Raw genomic sequence first — 20,277 nt, 5'->3', positions numbered from 1 at the left:
TATGACAATGTTAATAATCGTTGGATTTGTTAAGAATATATTTTAAATAACTATAAAGTATAACAATTTTTAGTATATATCAAAATATGCAAATAATGATCTGAATAAGGTTACGGCACTTAATCAATGGTTAAGAATAGTACATGCGAATAGTCATGATAGATATGTTTGAAGTATCTTGTGATAATGTAACAGGACATTTTTATCGATTATATACATGTTTATGTTAAATTACTGAACGTATCGCAAGAGAGCGCTACGTTACCGAGCTAGTTATCATTCTTTTCTTCGTTAATAATAATAATTAAATTTGTCGAGCCGCTTGAATAATTATATGCCTTGAATTCGTATATATATATATATATATATATACACACGTACACACAGAAACACACACATGTATATGTATATACATATACACATAAAGTATTATTTACGCTGCAAAGTTACCGAATTTGGGGGACAAATTTCTCCTATCTGAGATAAATATGTATTTGCGAATACATGTGTGTCGCGTGAGAATAACACGCTTATTTAAGAGCGCGCAAAAAATGTATCAACACAGTACTACTTATGTCCTAAGAAGGACGTGACACGCTTGTACCGATTAGTATAGGTAAGACTTAATACGTTTCATAAATGTATTCTATAATACTTAATTAAAATATAATTGTTTCCAATAATAATAAATATTTCCTTTATTAACATATTCTACATTTATCATTTATTTTATGATTTATATATGCAATTTAGTGTGTAAATTAAAAAATTGTTTAAAGATATAGATTGAAATTTATTCATTTAATTTAGATAACAGAAAATATTTAACAGTTGTGTAAAAAGTTTATAGATAAAAATATGGATACAACTTGGGAGGATTTTTATGCTAAACACCCACCACCTCAAGACTTTAAACAGAGTGAAATATTATTAAAAACATTTGTGGAACGACAGTTGAAGAGAAATAATAAAGTCGTGTTAGTAACAGTGAGTGTTTGCTTTTCTACCGTTATATATTGTATAGGTATTATTATTTGAAATTAATACGCATCAATTTTATAGAGCGGGGGTACAACAATACCTTTAGAATACAATACAGTAAGATTCGTTGACAATTTTAGTGTAGGGTCAAGAGGATCTGCGTCTACGGAATATTTCCTAGAACATGGATATGCTGTAATTTTTATGCATAGGTACTTTATACCAATACATACTTAAAAACATATTATACATTTATATACTTTATTACTTATTTATATGTAATTTACATATTTGCAGGGTTGATTCTCTGGAACCTTTTTTAAGACATTTTAAGAGCCAGAAATTTTTGGATATGTTAGAGATCAATGAACAAAGTGGGGAAAGCACGGTCACAGGTATATATATTTCTTGTAGATTGTCAAAAAAAATTGTATAACAATGCATATAAATGCTCATAATATGGTTGTTTTCAGTCTTACCACAATACAAAGAAAATGTGATAAAAGTATTACGCAAGTACAAAGAAACTTTGAATCAAGATAAATTATTGCAACTCACTTTCACTACGCTTATTGAATATCTTTGGCTACTTCGATCTGCCAGTCAAACATTAGCTTGTCTTAAAAATAAAGCAATTTTATATCTTGCAGCTGCAGTTTCAGATTTCTATATCCCATCCAATGAATTGGTATACAAGTTTAAAGTTTTCTATTAATTTTCTATACTCATGCACGCATACACATGCATATAAATGATTTCTAAATTTCCAGTCCTTTCACAAAATTTCTTCTAGCGGACCACCAACAATATCTCTACAGACAGTGCCAAAAATGTTAGTTCCTCTTGTAAGTTTGTGGGTTCCAGAGGCTTTTGTAATATCTTTTAAATTAGAAACTGATGAAAATCTTCTAATTCCAAAAGCGAAAAATGCACTAAATAAGTACAAACACAACGTGAGTAATAACAATGAAATAAGTAGTATAGTAAAAAGTGAATAAATTAATTTTTTTGTACATATTGCAATTTTTTTTCTAGTTAGTTATAGGGAACATGTTGCATACTCGAAAACAAGAAGTTATGATTATCAGTCAAGAGAATAATGATGTTATTTCTCTTACTAACGAGCAATTAAGAAAAGGTGAAGAAATCGAACAAAAGATTGTCGGTATTATCATTGATAAACACAGAACTTTTATACAATCTACCAGTAATTAAGTAATTAATGCGTATCTTGTTTATATATATTCAATTAATAAGATGCATTTTAATATAAACAATATAATAAGTATTACTCAATTCTATTTTTTTTTGTTATTGATAACTAATGATTAATTCATTATTCAGTTCATTATTAAATTGATATGTGTTGTTATTTTAGTGAAATTTTGAAAGATGAATAAAAAGCATTAACTCTTATTTTTTGTGTAATTATTATTTACATGTTAAAATAAATATAATCTTTCGTGGCACATGCACTCATCCATACACACACTTACTTAATTTTTTGTGGCTGAACAATGTACATATATATTCGTTCAGCGTGAATCATTAATGTGAACGAAAACAATTTCAAATGACTATCGTTACAACATGTTTTACAGAGGGCTTAATTTCGAATCGTCTAAAACCATACATTTGTGGATTGACGTAAATCTATTTGGATAGTTACTTTTTTATAGAATATAGATAACAATACTTACTTTACGATTCAGTACTAAATTAAATGTAATAGGATATCAATTTTTAAGACTTGTTATATACATATTAATTTTATCAATTAATTGCCTATCTGTAGTTTCGCACTGACCTAGTAAGTAAGTTAACGCATTAACATCTTTTTGTTCTATCGCCGTTTGAACGGCCTCGTTCATCATTCTATAAGAATATATTATTTCATTATATTGTTCGAGGTCGTGCAATAAATAATTTACGTGAATTTACCTACTTTAATTTAACCAAGTATTTTACTTTCAATTCGTCCCTTACTTTAGGTAAATATTTTTTCGCTTCCCTTTCTTCATTATATTTTAAACATTGGTCTATAAAAGGCTAGAATAAGTGGGAAAATATATATTTAGTAACAAAGTATTTTTAAATAAAAATTGTATATCGATATGAATAAGTAAATTCTATTTAATACTTTGAGATATTGGTTACCTCATAACCAATAGGGGATTTTTTACTTTTGGAGAATTTTTCCAATTCGTTCCATACGCCCTGCTCGGCCAAACATTGTATTCGTAACCACCAATATCTAAAGAAGATAAAAAAATTTTTTACTCTTCATACATCGATAGTAATATAAAAGAAAATATCTTTAAAAAATATAGATTGTACCTTCGATCCGATATTTTATACTCTGATCTTAATTTATCAGCTAATTTGTATTCATTGCGCAATAGTAATACTTTTACAGTATCCTGAAGTGGTTTCCCTACAATCGGTTTCTTTAATACATCTTCCATAGACCTTTGATAGCGCAATAATTTTATTTGTTCTTCTGTCAAAGCTGCATTAGTATCGTTACGAGCTAACTTGAAATGCTCCTGTGCAGATTGTAATAATGCTTCTCTTGACATCGTATTCTAGAATGTATCATAATTTCTGATGTGAAGTAATGAAATATGCGGATGCTTCTAGACGATCGAGTATATAATATTATAATTATATTGATTTTTGCAAACCTTTCGCTGATAACTCTCGGTAATGAACCATATCGCTTGAGAATGAAAATCATCATATTGATTATAAATATCGCGAAGTGTTTCTCGATTATGATTTTGACAGTATTTGATGTATAAAGCCATAGCTAAAGGACAGTGCATTATGGACATCTGTAGGAAATGAGCCCAATGAGAAATATATTAAGAATCGAATTTCTATCTCTACTGGATCGATTGATAATAAAATGTTACCTGAAAATCACCGAGTGGCATGTTCTCCCTGAGATGAAGTATTACGGTATAAACCAAATCGGTATTTCCACTTTCAACGGCTTTACGTAATGCGGCTCTTTCTTCACCAAGCGTTAATAAAAGTGGCACTTGTTGATGTGCACGTGGTTCGTAATCAATCAGCTAGAAACAATATATAAGAGTGTAACATATGATAATATATTAGACGAAACAGAGAATTGTTTAACAATTAGTTGTTTAATAATAACGATCTACTTTAATTGCTAGTTGTTTTCGGCCGCAGTCGGCTGCTCTTCTTGCAATTTCGCTATAAGAAACACCAGGCGCGTAGCCTAATTTATCAGCTATTTCTTCTGCTATTTGTTCCTTATCTAATTGCGTCTGTTTTACCTATTACAAGAAAATTTATTCGTATAGATATCGTAGACGATCGAGCAAGTGAAACTAGACAACAAATGTTACTTTATAGCAAGCCCAATGAGCTAATATTCGACTTTCTCCATCGATCTCTGGTAACTGAAGATGCCGTGCAATTTGTATACTTAGATAGTAATGCCTTCTTGCAACGAGTCTATCCAATAACACTTGACTCGTGAGAATAGTGAATCTGTCATTATTAAGGCATTGTCTTACATCATTGAAGGCGATAAAATTAAAAGAAAGATATTAAATGAAAGGATACTGTGTATATGTTAATGGAATTCCAATTGCAGGGTGCCTCACTGCATTTAAAACTCTTAAAGTTCGACACATGTTGACGTAATACTCAGGATTAATTGTTTTACTAAATCCTTTCCCAAATTTAGCAGCCTAGAAGTATTGATACAAGGAATATACATTCATAAATATGTACATATTTATATTGTAGGAGTAACAATAGAAAGAAGGAGAACAAGAAGAAGAACAAGAAGAAGAACAATAACAAATAACAGTTAAAGATTTTACCCTCATTAAAAGCTTTTGTGTTTCAAAATCAAATTCATGGCCAGCTCCATCGATGCAAGCTTTTATTGCAGCATCTAATTTATCTTTGACTAAATCCATGTAACTATCAGCTTTGTGACTCCTTTTTTGAAACTGTTTAGAAGCTTCCAATAAATAAGACGCAGGATCAGTTGAATTAATTCGAAATATTTTTTGAACGACATTCGGTACTTTTTGTATCATTTCATGAGAAGAACCAGATAATACACGTACACCATCAATCTCTGTAATAAGATGTACCGGTCCATCGTACGTGTATATTATGGTTTCGGCTGTTCGTCCGATTACCATTACAGTACTGTTCCAGCTACATATTACAGCTTCTGTTCCACACCTATAAATTCTTGTATAAATATCAGTCATAATGAGTCTTTTTATCACGATATTATATAAAAAATAATGTAAACATATTAACCATGCTATGTTTTCTAAAGGCTCTTTCATATTTGTATAATGTTCACAATATTTTTCATTGAAATCGATAGTACCCATGTACAAATGCCCAGTATCCGTATAAAGAGCGATATGACGATTGTTTCCAGACACTGCCATAGCGACTATAGTGAACACTTTATTGTGTCTGGTAAAAAGGTTGTCCTAAAAATATAAAATTGTTTGAAACATTAAAAATGCATTTCTCTTTGTCTCTCAACATTCAAAGTTTTTTTTATTATACAAATGGTATATGAGTTGCAGTTTGATGAGACTGATGTATCACAAATATTCCATCTCTGTTCGATAATATCACACGTGTTTCTCTATCGCAATGAACTAAACACCAGCATTCAATTTGCCCACCATATCCTGAAGGGTAAAGAAACAATATTACAGATCAGTTTATTGGATTAATCAGTAGTGTAAGAAAATATATTTTATCTACTTACTAGGAATTTCAGATATTTGCCTAACTTTTGGTTCAACTATATTATTCACTAGAAATATACGATTAGTAGATGTTAGAACTGCAATACCAGTTCCACTGTAACTGACAAAAAATTTTGCTTCTACAACCTTAGTATCTTTCACTTCCTGGCACAGAAAAATATCAACACAATTAGAATATTTTAGAGAAATAATCTCTACATATTTTAATTAGCTACACATTATAGGTATAAATTTAGGTATAAATATCATACGTTTCCCATACTAAAAGCATGTTGATATGTACCAAACATATCATATATATGAACCATGCCATCGTCTTCTACACATAGTAATTCTTCTTGTTGAGACCAGCCCAAAAGAATTAGTTGCCCACCACTCCACTAGAAGAAATGACAATCATAATCGTGATATGTTAAAAGAGATAAATTTAAAATAGAAAATAGCTTTTGAAACTTTTACTTGCAACTTGGCTGTTAGTTTTCCAGAAGATGTGTATAAATATATCGTAGGCTTATTCGCTCCTTGAACTTTCACCAATTTCTTCGAATTTCTGGTGACTGCGATAGAACCTCCATAAGGAGCTGCCACTAATACATTATTACTTGATACTTCGTCTTGGAAAGATAATGGATACAATTCAAATTTTCTAAAAAATAATTATTTTTCGTGAATAATGGAGTTGTTTTCTTTCTTCCTCTGTTTCTTGTCTAAACAGTACTATTTCAATACCATAACTTTATACTGTTATATTACCTAAAATAGATGTCTCGACCCAAAGGAAACCAATCGGCGGTTAACATTGCTAACATTTTTATAAACGACCAAAACTCAATCCTTATTCTAATCAAATGCTTTAATTCATGGATTTTGTTCTAATAGTAAAGAATAACGTAGAAACAAAATTATAGCCGAGTCCACGGTCATATACATAATATACAATAATACTCAGGTCTGACAATAACAGTTGTTCACTCTTTTGTGAGAGTTGTGGGATATGTCATCATTTTGATGTATATTAGTTCTCTTATTAGCCACATGGCGCTACCACAAAATTCCTAATGCACATGTGCGTCTGGCGACCAATACGCTGTTCCGTGATGAACAACAGAAGCTATCACTAGGCCGCTACACATTTAAAAAAAAGAGATAAGTAGAGAGTAAACAAAAGCGCTTAGGTATGCGATCATGATTGTGATTTCGAGAAAAATTTATAATGGAGGTGCCTTGTATTAGATGCAATTAGAGGTGCTTTTCATTTCATGCTTGTGTTTTCATTTTTATGTACATATTATTAAACTTCATAACTTTATATGATAACTATAATATGTACAAATGAAAATATGTATAATATCTATAAGAGAAAAAATTACGAAAAAAATAATTGAGTCAAAAATATTATTTATACCATGTTAGCTATTTTCATATTGCGCGCAAAATATTTTTTATAGGATAATAATTAAAAGAAATATTTAGATAAAATCAATTGTAACTAACATAATTATAAGCTTTTAATAAACTAGATTGAACGTAGATTCACGTAAAGTGGTGCGCGATGAGCAAGAGATACATATATATAGGAAAAACTATTTTGTCACATATACCTTATATAGGTATGTTTATTTTATTTTAATATTTTTTCTGTGCTAAGTGGTTTGTACTTGTAATAAAAAAGAAGGGATCTAAATGTGGAATACTTTGTTCGACACCATCATTTTGTGTACTTTTTCCTATGTAATTTTCCTCCAAAATACTTATAATTGTTATGTTCAGGTAACTAATTAAGGAATGGTTTCACACTAAGATATTAACCTTATTTTTATTATTAAGAAAGCTATTTCTTATTAATTAAAAGTTATTTCTTATAAGTATAAAGTTATTCGAAGAGCAGTGATAAGGGTCAATAATGGTCGAGATAATAACACAGTGAACTCGTAATTCTATTTGAGAAATGTACTAATTGTTGGGTTGAAAAAAAGAAAATGAAATAATGGAAGATATGTAAGTGCTATACTGAAAAAAAGAAAATGAGGTAGAAAAAAGCATGTAAGTACTTATGTATCGAAACAATTTAGGTGGCAAAATCGGAAATACCGAACGAATGTAGTGGCAGTGAAAGGTTGTCCGATAAAACATTCCTACATCCATTCGATTACATCTCATGTTCTTTTCCCAAACTGTCCGTGCTGCATATGTATATATATACATTTATGTACAGAGGCGTGTATCGTATGTCGTATACCGTTCATTCGACTCTTTACCGTTTCCCCTACCTGGGAGAATCGGTCGCGTCGTACGTTGAGCTGGTATCTCGAGCGTAGGTAACCCCGTTACGTTCCTGTCTGCGAATTTACCGTCGAGAAGGACAGCAAAAGGCGCGTGTTACTCTCCCGTCTTCCCCTTCTTCTTTTGCCTCGATTGCAATTTTTCATCATTATAGTTAACGTGCCGTACAATTCTAGTCTTCTGATAATTTCTTTTGAAAGTTCGGTTTTCAAATCAGGGTTCAAAGCGGTCGAACCTACCGCTTCTTTTATTCGCCTCTTCATTAGGACCAAGAAAATTCGAGGCAAGTAAAGTCAAGACAAGTCGAGTCGGGTCAGATCGGATCACATCGGATCGGATCGTCCGATCGAGAAAGCTCGAATCACGAGAAACTTGTTGCCAGAACAGACGAAGGATTCTTGTGTTTCGGACAAACAAACAAGAGTTAACTTAACAAACTGAGTTGAAAGTGTCTAGAAGAAACCCGGCCAATTAGGCGGCCGTGGTTAAATGGTTAAGCGATGAAGCGAGATTGTTAGTGATTCGATCGAGTGTTTCGATTACACCGATCGACATTCAGTTTGATCGACTGGTGATGTCCCATTGGAATAAGCTACAGTAGATGCGGTGTGAAACAGCAAATATGAGAAGAACGTAAGTTGTTGCCTTTTTCACTTTTCCACGCGCTATTCTCTTTTCAACGATTTTATAATTTTACCGCGATACGTTAACCGATATACTAAAGATTTGCGATAAATCTACAGAGACGAGATCGGTAGAGCAGTGTATATTGTCTAACGATACGGAAAATGATGTATTCGAGAAAGAAAATCAAGTGGTTTTTCGAGTGGAAACGAACATATTAATCTAGTCAGCACAAAGAACTATATCGCGTACCAATCTAGTCAGATCACATAGTTACTACAGAGAATCTGACGCATAAAATTCCTTCGAGGTCGCGCGCGCCTTCTCCATTCGTTTCATCTTTAAACCTGTTCTTCTCTGCGCGTAATCGCGCGCGATGCGGTCGACGTGGTAACTTTGATTCATACTACGCGTGTTGCTATTTTGTTGATCCCAATCCGAATTCGAAACCGAAGCCGAACCCAAGTCGAAGATGAAATATATGAAAGTAGAGACTGCTTTTCATAGTTTTTCATGCGAGTTTCATATCGAATTTTACGTATTTCTAGCAAAGTAGCAATGTGAATGAACAATTCAAGTTTGGCCGAGAGCGGAGAATAAAATCACCGTTATACATAGGCATACCGTGTTCGAGCGAAGCTGCTATTGCCTCTGCTACCGTCTCGTCTTTTACATTCTTTCACTCCCGTCCTCGTATTTCGTTATATTCGTTTTTCTTCTTCTTTCTTCCTGTCAGTCAATTAAAGAAACTAGGAATGCTAACAAAATAGAAAGACAAGAATAAGGTTAAGTAAATAATATGACCGATCGTTTTTAGGTGGTATTTACCGATACTTATTTGTTCACTTTGGAACGTTGTTCCGACTAGAGAAGCGGAATGGATACCGTGCGTGGAGTTAAAACGGGAATTACACGTCCCGTGCAAATGTACCATCTCGACGGAATACAGTCGGTCGATCGAGATGAACTGCGATCGAGTGGTGTTTACGCGAAACACGATGGATAGTCTAAAAGGGGAACCGATTGTTTCCATTAGTCAGAGAAATAGCGGATATAACGCTCTACCGGAGGACTTGCTCAATTCTGACTTGAATCTGAAAAAATTAGATCTGTCGGGCAATTCGATTCACAGATTGATGGATCGCTTGCTCCGTGTACAAACTCGATTGGAGGAACTAAAGCTTGCCGATAATCTATTGGGCGATAACCTAAATCCGATATTCTCGAGCAACGAGTTCCACGGTATGAAACAACTGAAACTACTCGATCTGAGCAGAAACGGACTTCGAAGTTTAGAAGAAGGCATCTTTAAAGGATGCGAAAGCCTCGAACAGCTTTACTTGGACGGTAACAATTTGACAACGGTACCGACGATGTCTTTGAAGGGACTTGGATCGATCAGAGTGCTTTCGCTATCCGACAATAATATCGGTACGCAAAGAAGGACGAGAAAAAGAACGAAAGTAGAGTAACTCGTCTATTTGCTTATTCGACGAATAATACCGATAACGACAATGATTCCTCTTTCTTTGGTTTTTCTTTTCAGAATCCCTTCCACGAGCCGCTTTCTCGATATTAGGTGACTCGCTATTGCGATTAGATCTCAGTGAAAACGAATTGTCCCATATGGAAGACGATGCACTGTCAGGGCTCGAACGATTACTTTTACTAAACCTATCTCGCAACGATCTTAACCGTTTTAACAGCGATGTTTTCAAAGGTACTTGGATATTTGTTTCGTTACATGTTGCTCTAACGAAGGACTATACGTTCATAATTCATTCATGAGAACGATCGAATGAACGAACAAAACTATAGAATCATGACTGTTTTTAGGGGCTTACAATTTATTGCAATTGGATTTGTCAACAAATTTTCTGCGAGAATTTCCAAGCGATGCACTGAGACATTTAACGGACTTGAAGTTTCTCAATATGTCGAGCAATTTAATCGATGTAAGTAACTACGATCCGCACCACGCTCTTTTTGTCCTTTCCTTTCGAAGGAGAAAAGAAGAAAGAGAACGGTTTTCATTTTTAGGAGATTGATCATCGACATTTATCATCTTTGGGAGAGCTCCAAGTATTGGATCTTAGCCGAAATAACATCGGTCGGCTAGATTTCGGTACGTTTTCCAAGTTGTCCGAATTAACTAGGCTCGACTTAAGCCTGAACGCATTACGCACGGTACGTATCAAGAGTAAAAAAAAGAGAGAAAGAGACAGAATGAGACGAGGTGTTGAGGTAGAAAGGGAGATAAAGTTGATCGCGTTCTTATCTAAATTGAAATAAAATCGAATCTGTTGCAGATTGACGAATCATCGTTCAATGGTTTAAACAAATTAAAATGGCTCTCGTTGCAAGACAACAACATCTTACTAGTACCAGCCCTGGCTCTGACTAGATTACCATCTTTAGCTCATCTTCATATGGAATTCAATCGAGTCGCCGCTCTGCCGACCGAGTTGATCCAAGCAACAGCCTCGAATCTCGTAACACTGGCGCTCACTCGAAATTTGGTTCGAGAGATACCCGCTGGTCTGTTCCAGGACTTTGAAAGGTTGATCAGTATTGAATTATCCGGCAATATGCTGTCAAGGATCACACGCGACACGTTCGTTGGATTGGAAGAAACGCTGCTCGAGTTGGATGTATCCTCCAATAGGCTGACATCGATCGGCGAGCTTCCTCTAAGACGGTTGATCTCTCTTAATCTGTCGGGGAATCGGCTAACGCGAATCTCTCCGGAAACGTTCGGTCATTTGAAAAGAATTCGATATTTAAATCTGAGCTCGAACCCGCTTTACGGCGGCTTCCCTCCGGTGTTTCCCTTCTCCGTGCTCGATCTCGACGTTTCGCGTACCAATCTAAGCATCCTGCCGTCGGTTTTGTTTCGCAACCTCGAATCACTCGAGAAGCTATCGATCGCCGGCAATCGATTGGAAAGAATTGAGTCAGGTACGTTCAACCGATTGGTTAATCTTTCGAGGATCGACTTGTCCGAGAATCGCATCGAGCATATCGAGAACGAGGCTTTCGTCGGATTGACCAATCTATACGAACTGAATTTACGAGGTAACAGGTTGAGTTCGTTTACCGGAGAACACTTTGACACCGGAACAGGCTTGGAGAGCCTTGATTTGTCTTCGAATCAAATAGATCAATTATCACCGACCGCCTTCGCGATCCATCCAAGATTACGGGAGCTTCGTCTCTCAGATAATCGATTTCTCTACTTTCCCACGGACTACCTGAAGCCTCTGCAATTTCTCGAGTGGTTGAATTTGTCGGGAAACGAGTTGAAGTCCGTCGACGAGTTCGCCTTTTCTCAGCTTGTTCGTCTTCGGTCGCTAAATCTTGCCGCGAATCGGATCGAGTCCGTCAACGAACTAGCTTTTCATAATTCTACGCAGTTGCAGCTAATCGATCTTTCGGGCAACGATATCGAGACGTTAAGCGAGAGGACGATGGAGGGTCTTCTTCGTTTGGAGCATTTGAATCTTCGGGACAATCGTTTAACTTCTCTTCCGGAAACAATCTTTGATCCAAGCAGAGTCCGTTCCGTCGAAAGTATCGATTTGTCCGGGAATCGGCTAACCGAGATTCCGATTAGATCGCTACAGCGACAAATTGGGTTCCTTTTTAGGTTAAACCTAGCTCGAAACAGAATGGTTGAACTGTTTAGTCAAGATGTCGCCAGCAACGTGAAGGAACTCGATTTATCGGATAATCCGTTGAGCGAGAACGCCGTCAAAGGAATATTGGGAGAGGCCAAGATTCTCCGATTCTTGAACCTGGCGAATACCGGGATCGAACGTCTAATGGTCAGGCTCGAGACGCCGTTCCTTAAGCGGCTTGATCTTTCTAGGAACGGGCTGTCCGACCTCCGGGCAACAACTCTCGAACGCGCTACCATGCTAGAAACGTTAGACCTCTCGGGGAACAAATTCTCCGATTTATCTAGTTTGAACAAAGCATTCCAAGCCTTGCCTGCGCTCCGGAGATTAGACATATCCGACAACCATGTGAAAACGATCAACGAGACCGATTTCGATGGCTTGGCCGGCTTGCGTTTCCTGACGATGACCAATCTGCCGAATTGTACGAGAATCGAGCGAACCGCTTTCAAATCGCTCGGAAAGCTTCGCTCTCTGGTCGCCTACGATTACCCTAAGTTGGGCTATTTCGACGTCCAGGGAGTACTCAAACGAATGAACAATTTGGAAACGCTCGATATCGAGATCAAGGATTCCTCGGTAAGCAACGAACAATTATCGATACGTTCGCACCCTCGACTTAAGGAGGTGATCTTACGAGGAGTCAGGCTCAGAAGCATTCTATCTAGCTCGTTAGTCGGCGTTCGAGGACCCAAGCTGATATTCGGCCTGAAAAATACTTCCGTCGACTCAATACCGGCAGCTCTCTTCTTTCCGGTACCCCGCTCCACCGAATTGGAATTGGACATCTCCGGCAGCAAATTCACCACTCTATCCAGTCAATTCCTTTCGGCGCTTGATGAACGAATCGGTTCCGTCAAGATCAAGGGACTCCGCTATAATCCGATCGATTGCAATTGCGACGCGAGACAACTCTGGAAATGGCTTAAAGCGATCGGCGATGACGATCCTTCAAATCTCGTTCTCTGTTCCACTCCGATCAACTTAGCTGGATCGATCTTGATCAATCTCGCGGAACATCGATTGTCTTGTGACTTGACCTCCGGCGCCTCTGTCGACGAGTTCATCAACGATACCACCGCTACCATCCACGTTCTCGCTTCTTCATCCTCCTCTGATTCTTTTTCCTCTTCCTCCTCCTCTTCCTATTCCAACCCTACCGTCAGATCGACGTTTTCGGAACCCGAGATTATTTGGACTGTAGCACCAGCGGTTCAAAACACTGATCGAAATAAGCATTACAATGGCGATCATGCAACTTCCTCGTCAGCCGGTTCTTCCGCCGGTACGGACGATACACTTATCATTGGTATCGTTGGTGGCGTCGTAGCGTTCATAGCTCTGATCGTAATCGTAATCTGTGTATGCCGATTTAGGTGGTCTTCTGACCGAATCGATCAAACGCGTTTAGCCGTAGCGGCCGCGACCAGCAGTATTCCTGACGCTTCGATGGTCAGGCCTGCCAGCGCTTACTCCGGCAAGATCAATCATGAACTTTATCTCGGCTCTTACAACGAATCCACGTTAGATCGTGGGAATACCATGGCTTCTTCCATTCCAACTATACCTCATCAAATAATGCCTTTGGTTCAACCACCGATGCATCTCATGCATACTCTTTTAACTCCTACTCAAACTCAATCGCAATCACAGTCCCAACTGCAAACGCAACAATTTTACGGATATTGCGACGGCTCTTTACCTGTTTACATTGCTTGCTCCACTGATACCAAGTGTGACAGATAACCCACGAAATAACCCACATCTTTCCATTGCATACACACGTATACCTCATAGTTTACTCGCTCATGTTCCACTCATTGTCAGCAACGTGTCGCCGTGTTTATGTTCATTTAACTTAACTCGTATAAACCCACGCTCGCATGTAAGTGTATGTACGTATAGACACGCCCCGTACATGTGTGCAGCCTCATACATAACACCACCTTACATACAATTTATATATTACATAAATCAACGTATACCTACGTTGATACTCTCTCCCTCTCTTTCTTTTAGCAACGAATTTATATATTTTATATGAATTATACAAGTTATATATTTTAATACATTGTTTTTTACTATTTACTGCTTCATACATAGTATGTAAATGCTTCTGTATTTACCATGACTATTCAATTTTTTTGAAAACGAAGCTGGAGAAATTGAAAGATACGATTCCATCATGGATATCTCACACACGCGCACACACACACACACACACACACGCGCGCGCGCACACACACGCACGCACGCACGCACACACACAATTCTTAACCTCACAACTCTGGTTCATAGATGGCATAACAAAATCTTTGATTTTTTGAACGATCGGTATTTCAGAACATGACACTAAGATCCATAAGATCCATTCTACATATGCAATATGTACATCTCATATGTATATCTCATCTGACAATGCTTTCACTTTAAATGTCATATTCAATTTCTACCTGTTATCGATTATCGAAACGTATCAATCGAGAAGTCGCAAATTACGTGTATTTAGAAATGTGTGAGTAAGGAGTCGTATGTATCTACTCGTATCTATGAGAACGCACACCGCATGCATAGATAACGTAACCTCATTTCGCGATCGTGATATGTCAAAAGACGTTTACGTGACATATCGATATTTCTATGTACTTATCTACGTACATATAAACATTTTCTTATAAAAAAAAGTTCTGGTTTTTTGGTTTTGTTTCTACGGAAATGTCAATTCTCTACAGCATTCTGGACCAAATGATATAAACCTAGTATTCGATATTTATTTTGTATGTATGTTTGCCACGAGTTTCCGTACTTTACTCAAACAATTCTTACAAATGTTATTTCTTTTCAGTCACAAACCAACAAATTAACTGCATATAAGTGATATTGTTACATATGAGTATCAATAAAACAATGATCTTGGCTATTTTCAATCGATCGGTCATCGTACATTCATTTCAAATATTTCAATGTTATGTAAGCATATCAAACGTCTGAAAAAGTGTACGCTATAACGTAGCTAAACAAAATGTAATGCAAAAATCGCAGAGATTTTGTGTGTGTGTGTGTGTGAGAGAGAGAGAGAACGAAGAGGGAGAGAAAGGTAAGACCAGAAGAAACAAGAAATCAAGAAAAGTAACATAACTGAAAAAACATCACAACATTTTATCAGTTTCCTGAAAGTATTAAATTACAAGATATCAAATATGGATTGAGTCAATTTGCATGCGATGAATTGACTGGAAGGTAATTGTTACTATTTCAAAGAATCGTGTTTCACTTTGTATACATTTCAAAAAGTTACGCTTTATAGGACCTAAGAATACATGCCATAACATGATACAACCTTTTCTCGAGGAAGGTGCCTGGTGTTACTGGGTCGTCTCTATTGGAGCATTGTTGTGCTTCCTTGGTCTCATTGTTGCTTGTATTTGCAGCTGTCGTCGTAACGAAAACAAGTAAACTGTTTATACATTTATAGTTATGAATTATCGTTATCATCTTTGAAAAAAATAACATTGCATACATTTCTGCTAACAATAATAAAGTTACATTTTATATTGGAATTAAGAATGCAATTTTTCGTATCATTTACAAGGATACGTTCAGTTGTAATTCCTTTAAATAGGAATGAATTTCTCGGCCTTGCTGGAATGGTAACTCTAAATGATTCTGACAATGATGGCTTTAATGGGATTCCGATGGCAGATGCCCTTCGTATAGCAACGCAAGATATCATTGACAGTGGAAAAAGGTTCCTGTCCTAATATCGATTTAGCGTTATGCTGTTTTGTTAAATATAAATTCTCACAACTTGTAATAGTTTGCGAAATATTCAAACTTAATCACAATTATTAATATGTCAACTAGTATTACATGAAATGATGAACTCTGCCTGACTTGAAACTATGAAACTTTTGCATTACATATATAGGTCAACCAGTGCCAATAGAAGTCTTCCAGATATTCCAAAAGACAAAGGCAAGAGGCATGAAAATACAGGAGCATCTGTATCTCAAGATATTTATGAAATCACTGAAACGATCGGTGATCAGTCCGAGCTCTACGCCACAGTACGAGATACAGGTATATCCGATAGAATAGATTGACGTCTATTAATTACATACAATAAGACATAGGTTAATTTTATCGAAAATATATTCTATGTCAGGAATGTGTCTCCTTTTCTTTAATGACAATATCGCTTTTAATATGTTTATAGCAAAAGAACAGATATCTAAACTGGATGTGCCAGAAGTTTTACATCAAAATCCATCATTGATCCAAGAAACCTCGGATGATCAATATTTAAGATTTGCGTCGTCCCCTAATTCAGACAATGGTACAAACACAAAAATAATTATCAAATCGTTATTATCAATTATCTCAAATCATCGTTATAATGTAACCATTTATGTTTATTCCAGTTGAACATCCATATGCTCAAGTTCAAAATGTTCAAAAAACAGAGGCTAATCAATCGAGTCGGTAATGATCGCAGAGTCATAAGTATAGTTGTATTATAGTTTCTTTTTTTTTTATGATAATACTATTGAACATATATTTCTTTATTTCTACTTTTCCATTAAAAGCGGAAAATGAATAAAAAATATTGCAGAAATAATATTAAACAAGCAATCAATGTCGACAAGCCATCGACGTCAACGTCTCAAAGTAACGGAAACCCGGTTGCACCACCAAGGACTCGTCGATCCTCGTCGCATAATTCTCTTTTGTCTGCCGAAACCGGCCCATGTGATATTCAGGCGGCCAATGCCATATCGGGTGGAGTACAAGCTAATCAAGATTTGCCTTACATGACGCCACCGCTGTTAATGTTACTGCCTCAACCACCGCAACCTCAGTCAAATAGTCCGCAACAACATTTTAGCGGAGACTCTCAAGATTCTAGTAAATATTTACATTTCTGTCCTATAAGTCAATCTTCGATTACACTTTTTAGATTTACTTTGATGAAAGCGCATTCTATACACATATGTATATACGCGGATACGTATAACATTATATTCACAGTCCATATATGTTCATAATTCATATGCTTCGTATAACGCTGTTTCTTATAACGCGAAACGTATTCCCGCGTTATACGTTCATCTTTTTATATATATTTTCTCTTCTTTTGTTCTTGTATATATACTTCTATATATATTTGTTTTTCTCTTTTTCATTTCACATAGAAGGATACACAAGCATCAGTGTAAGAGAGCCCCTAGCTAACATAATTGCGCAGACAAAGACAATTTGTCGACAGAGCCAATCTATTCGACCCCTCACGGATCCTCATTATGCGACTGTATCGGATGATTCTGGTATATACGTATTTGAACGGTGTACACATGTATTCATTGCCTATCTTTTTTCTTCCTTCTTTCATCATTGATAAGCGATATTGTTTCACTTGACAGACGAAATGTATGCTGCGATCGACGAACAAGACAAGGTATACACTAGCGGTAGCGAAACATACGCACAAATACAACCGACGATGACAGAGATTCAACGGGTACAAAACGAGCAAACATTGTTCTCCCGCGTTCCGTCTCGTTCCGATGAAACTTACCCTGCTCCGCAACCACCGAGCGTCGATAGTTTACGGCATGTTGCACATGCTCATTCAAGACAAGGTAATAATTCTTTTCATATTCTATTTTATACGCGTATCCGCTCAATCCGCTTATCCGTTTCAATTATTTAATAAATATCTTTTTACCAAGTCTCGTATCATAATATTACAGCTTCGTCGTCGAGTGCCAATAGTTCTATCGTAAATCCCGGATCACCAAAGCCTGAGAAACGTCAAGCGAATTCACCGTTACCGCCTCCGCCGGAAGGGACAGCAGAAGTATACGCATTAATCGAGAAGAAGCCAAAAAACGATGACCGAATGAAATCAGCTTTATCCAGTGGGAAATCTCTAGAGGATATGTATGCGAAAGTAATGAAGAAAAAGAAAGACGCGGAAGAACAGCAAAATGACGTGCATTCAAATTCTCAGGGAAGCTTGCATTCTGATACATTTGTCCTTGGTTCTGTTCGAAAATCAAGTCTTGTTGAAAGTAACAGAATTGCATCGTCTAGTCATGATTCTATGGAAATACAAAAGAAGGAATCCGATTCCGTCGGTGATGTCGGTAATTTTCATTCGGAAACGGACGTTTTGATGAAATCATCCCCTCCTTCATCATCTAGAACTGATGACGGTTTGGACTCGTCAAATTTCACGCTCGGTCATGGATACGAAGTTATGAACAGTGATTTACCTAAAAAACATTCAACCACTCGCGAGTCCTGTGATCCGAACTATGAAGTGTTATGCCCACAACAATGCCTCACTATGGATACTGCAGCAGACTATCAGCAAACTAGCAATTCCGTCTCGATTTCTTTACGAAATAACGTAGATTTACCAACCACTTCTTCCCTTTCTACTTCTTCTCCTTCAACTTCTTCTTCATCATCATCTTCATCTTCTTCTTCTTCTTCTTATTCCATGCCATTCAAACATCGACAAATTAGTAACGCTAGTAGTGAAGATCCAGGATACGAGAAAGTAAAGCTAAGGAGCAGATCCGAAATGGATCCAGACACGGACTCGGAACCGAATTATGAAAGTATGCCGCATGATTCAGGAGAACCAAATTACGCGTCAGTTTGTAGACCTGGTGACAGCGACACAGACCCTAATTACGAATCTGTTAATCACGGAGATCCTAATTACGAGAGCGTGAAATATATGAGTGTTACTCGCACCGAAGAACCGCCATACGAACAAGTGAATACATATAAACTTGAACAAGATCCGAATGGATACGAGAAAGTGCAGAAAAATATATTGTTTAACGCTGATTACGAACAGATACATCAAAATCATTCTTCCAAGCCGATTAATGGAGATACCGATGACGAGCAATATGTGCAAGTCTAATCGAATATTCTCCTTCGTTTCCCTTTCGTTGTTTTTTTTTACCGCTGTCATGCTCCTTTTATAATCCTTTGCATCATCATATTTTCTAACATTTCTTCATACGATTTTCTGTTATCCATTACTTCATGCTTGTTTCTTCTTTAACTTTGTCCATCAACTCTATTTCTTTAACAATCGTACAGTTAATTGTTTAATCGTCATTCTTCACTTTTCATTTTACTCGACCTGAAATATCTTTTTATTTTGATGAAATGCAAATTACAAGATTGAATTGAGGAAAAGTGTATGATGTAAATAATGCGATTCGTTTTCGTTTCATCATTCGAATTCGATTTAGTTTTACGGTTATTTCTATGATTTTTCCCTTGTTCCATTTCTCGTTGCTCTCCTTTTTCTCAAGTAACATCAAATGACATGTATCGTACTCATAAGGTGTGTTACATTTGAGCACATGTTTATGATAACATCTTGCAGAACTCGTAATTAGTAACTTCGATGATAATGTAATTACATACATATGCATTGAACATATGTTTGAACATAACCTTTGAACATAACATAATTTTACTTACGGCGCTAATTTATGAAAAATGAATATGAAATACATTCATTTTAAATATAATGATTTGTAGTCTTTTATATGTATTTTTCACGAAATCGAACGTTTTTCGGTAAAATAAAAGAAAGCAAAAAAGAAACAAAAGGGAGTTGTCTTGTTCTGTGAAATCCTGATAAAAAAGGAAATTGAATCAAAATCGAAACCACAAATATACATCACACACAGTTTTGTTACATTCTTTATTATTTCGCGTACTTTTCCTTGTTTCGTGTGATTTTTTTTAGAAATACGATGTACTTCACGCCTATCAAATTTGTTATTCTCTTCACTTACTATGAACATGTTAAATACCATCGTTCTCTGTGTATTTGGCTATACATCTTTCTTTGTTTCCTTGTTTCTATTCCCCTTCTTTTTTCTCTCGCCATC

The 20,277-nt window shown here is 36.2% G+C and overlaps 4 protein-coding genes across 12 annotated transcripts; 3 read left to right on the top strand and 1 right to left on the bottom strand.

Moving 5' to 3' along the window:
* The first annotated feature begins 91 nt into the window (after positions 1-91).
* LOC122566620 (phosphopantothenate--cysteine ligase 2) lies at positions 92-2,397 on the top strand. Of its 3 annotated transcripts, none has more exons than XM_043724172.1 (7): positions 92-616; positions 832-987; positions 1,063-1,193; positions 1,279-1,376; positions 1,455-1,669; positions 1,752-1,934; positions 2,017-2,397. In XM_043724172.1, exons 2-7 carry the CDS (start codon positions 859-861, stop codon positions 2,194-2,196), a joined length of 936 nt encoding a protein of 311 aa, XP_043580107.1. In that variant the 5' UTR covers positions 92-616; positions 832-858; the 3' UTR covers positions 2,197-2,397. The 3 variants fall into 3 exon arrangements, with proteins under 3 accessions (XP_043580107.1, XP_043580108.1, XP_043580106.1); XM_043724173.1 differs by having other exon boundaries at positions 93-616; positions 844-987; positions 2,021-2,160; XM_043724171.1 differs by having other exon boundaries at positions 99-616; positions 844-987.
* Positions 2,393-9,635, bottom strand: LOC122566612 (vacuolar protein sorting-associated protein 16 homolog). 3 transcript variants are annotated; one of them, XM_043724141.1, is made up of 18 exons: positions 9,501-9,635; positions 9,297-9,430; positions 6,519-6,890; positions 6,225-6,411; positions 6,017-6,145; positions 5,765-5,909; positions 5,557-5,684; positions 5,296-5,477; positions 4,842-5,214; positions 4,579-4,706; positions 4,359-4,503; positions 4,152-4,286; positions 3,897-4,058; positions 3,666-3,815; positions 3,319-3,566; positions 3,139-3,235; positions 2,927-3,030; positions 2,393-2,856 (listed from the first exon to the last, which is right to left on the bottom strand). In XM_043724141.1, exons 3-18 carry the CDS (start codon positions 6,572-6,574, stop codon positions 2,718-2,720), a joined length of 2,508 nt encoding a protein of 835 aa, XP_043580076.1. In that variant the 5' UTR covers positions 6,575-6,890; positions 9,297-9,430; positions 9,501-9,635; the 3' UTR covers positions 2,393-2,717. The 3 variants fall into 3 exon arrangements, with proteins under 3 accessions (XP_043580076.1, XP_043580077.1, XP_043580078.1); XM_043724142.1 differs by lacking the exons at positions 9,297-9,430; positions 9,501-9,635 and having other exon boundaries at positions 2,393-2,602; positions 2,682-2,856; positions 6,519-6,886; XM_043724143.1 differs by lacking the exons at positions 6,519-6,890; positions 9,297-9,430; positions 9,501-9,635 and having other exon boundaries at positions 6,049-6,145; positions 6,225-6,366.
* On the top strand, positions 7,398-14,416 carry LOC122566607 (protein artichoke). 2 transcript variants are annotated; one of them, XM_043724121.1, is made up of 6 exons: positions 7,398-8,681; positions 9,490-10,103; positions 10,219-10,392; positions 10,509-10,627; positions 10,713-10,859; positions 10,982-14,416. In XM_043724121.1, exons 1-6 carry the CDS (start codon positions 8,650-8,652, stop codon positions 14,093-14,095), a joined length of 4,200 nt encoding a protein of 1,399 aa, XP_043580056.1. In that variant the 5' UTR covers positions 7,398-8,649; the 3' UTR covers positions 14,096-14,416. The 2 variants fall into 2 exon arrangements, with proteins under 2 accessions (XP_043580056.1, XP_043580057.1); XM_043724122.1 differs by lacking the exon at positions 7,398-8,681 and having other exon boundaries at positions 10,021-10,135.
* A 353-nt stretch (positions 14,417-14,769) lies between these two features.
* On the top strand, positions 14,770-19,974 carry LOC122566614 (serine-rich adhesin for platelets). 4 transcript variants are annotated; one of them, XM_043724147.1, is made up of 11 exons: positions 14,770-15,126; positions 15,195-15,589; positions 15,657-15,801; positions 15,972-16,097; positions 16,278-16,429; positions 16,566-16,685; positions 16,771-16,831; positions 16,962-17,254; positions 17,542-17,673; positions 17,770-17,988; positions 18,100-19,974. In XM_043724147.1, the coding sequence occupies exons 3-11, from the start codon at positions 15,680-15,682 to the stop codon at positions 19,287-19,289; spliced, it is 2,415 nt and encodes an 804-aa protein (XP_043580082.1). In that variant the 5' UTR covers positions 14,770-15,126; positions 15,195-15,589; positions 15,657-15,679; the 3' UTR covers positions 19,290-19,974. The 4 variants fall into 4 exon arrangements, with proteins under 4 accessions (XP_043580082.1, XP_043580080.1, XP_043580079.1 ...); XM_043724145.1 differs by having other exon boundaries at positions 15,942-16,097; positions 17,545-17,673; XM_043724144.1 differs by having other exon boundaries at positions 15,942-16,097.
* The last annotated feature ends 303 nt before the right edge of the window (positions 19,975-20,277 follow it).

This window comes from Bombus pyrosoma, linkage group LG4, assembly GCF_014825855.1.
Source record: "Bombus pyrosoma isolate SC7728 linkage group LG4, ASM1482585v1, whole genome shotgun sequence".
NCBI classification, from domain to species: Eukaryota; Metazoa; Arthropoda; class Insecta; order Hymenoptera; family Apidae; genus Bombus; species Bombus pyrosoma.
This window is presented reverse-complemented; position numbering and strand designations above follow the sequence as displayed.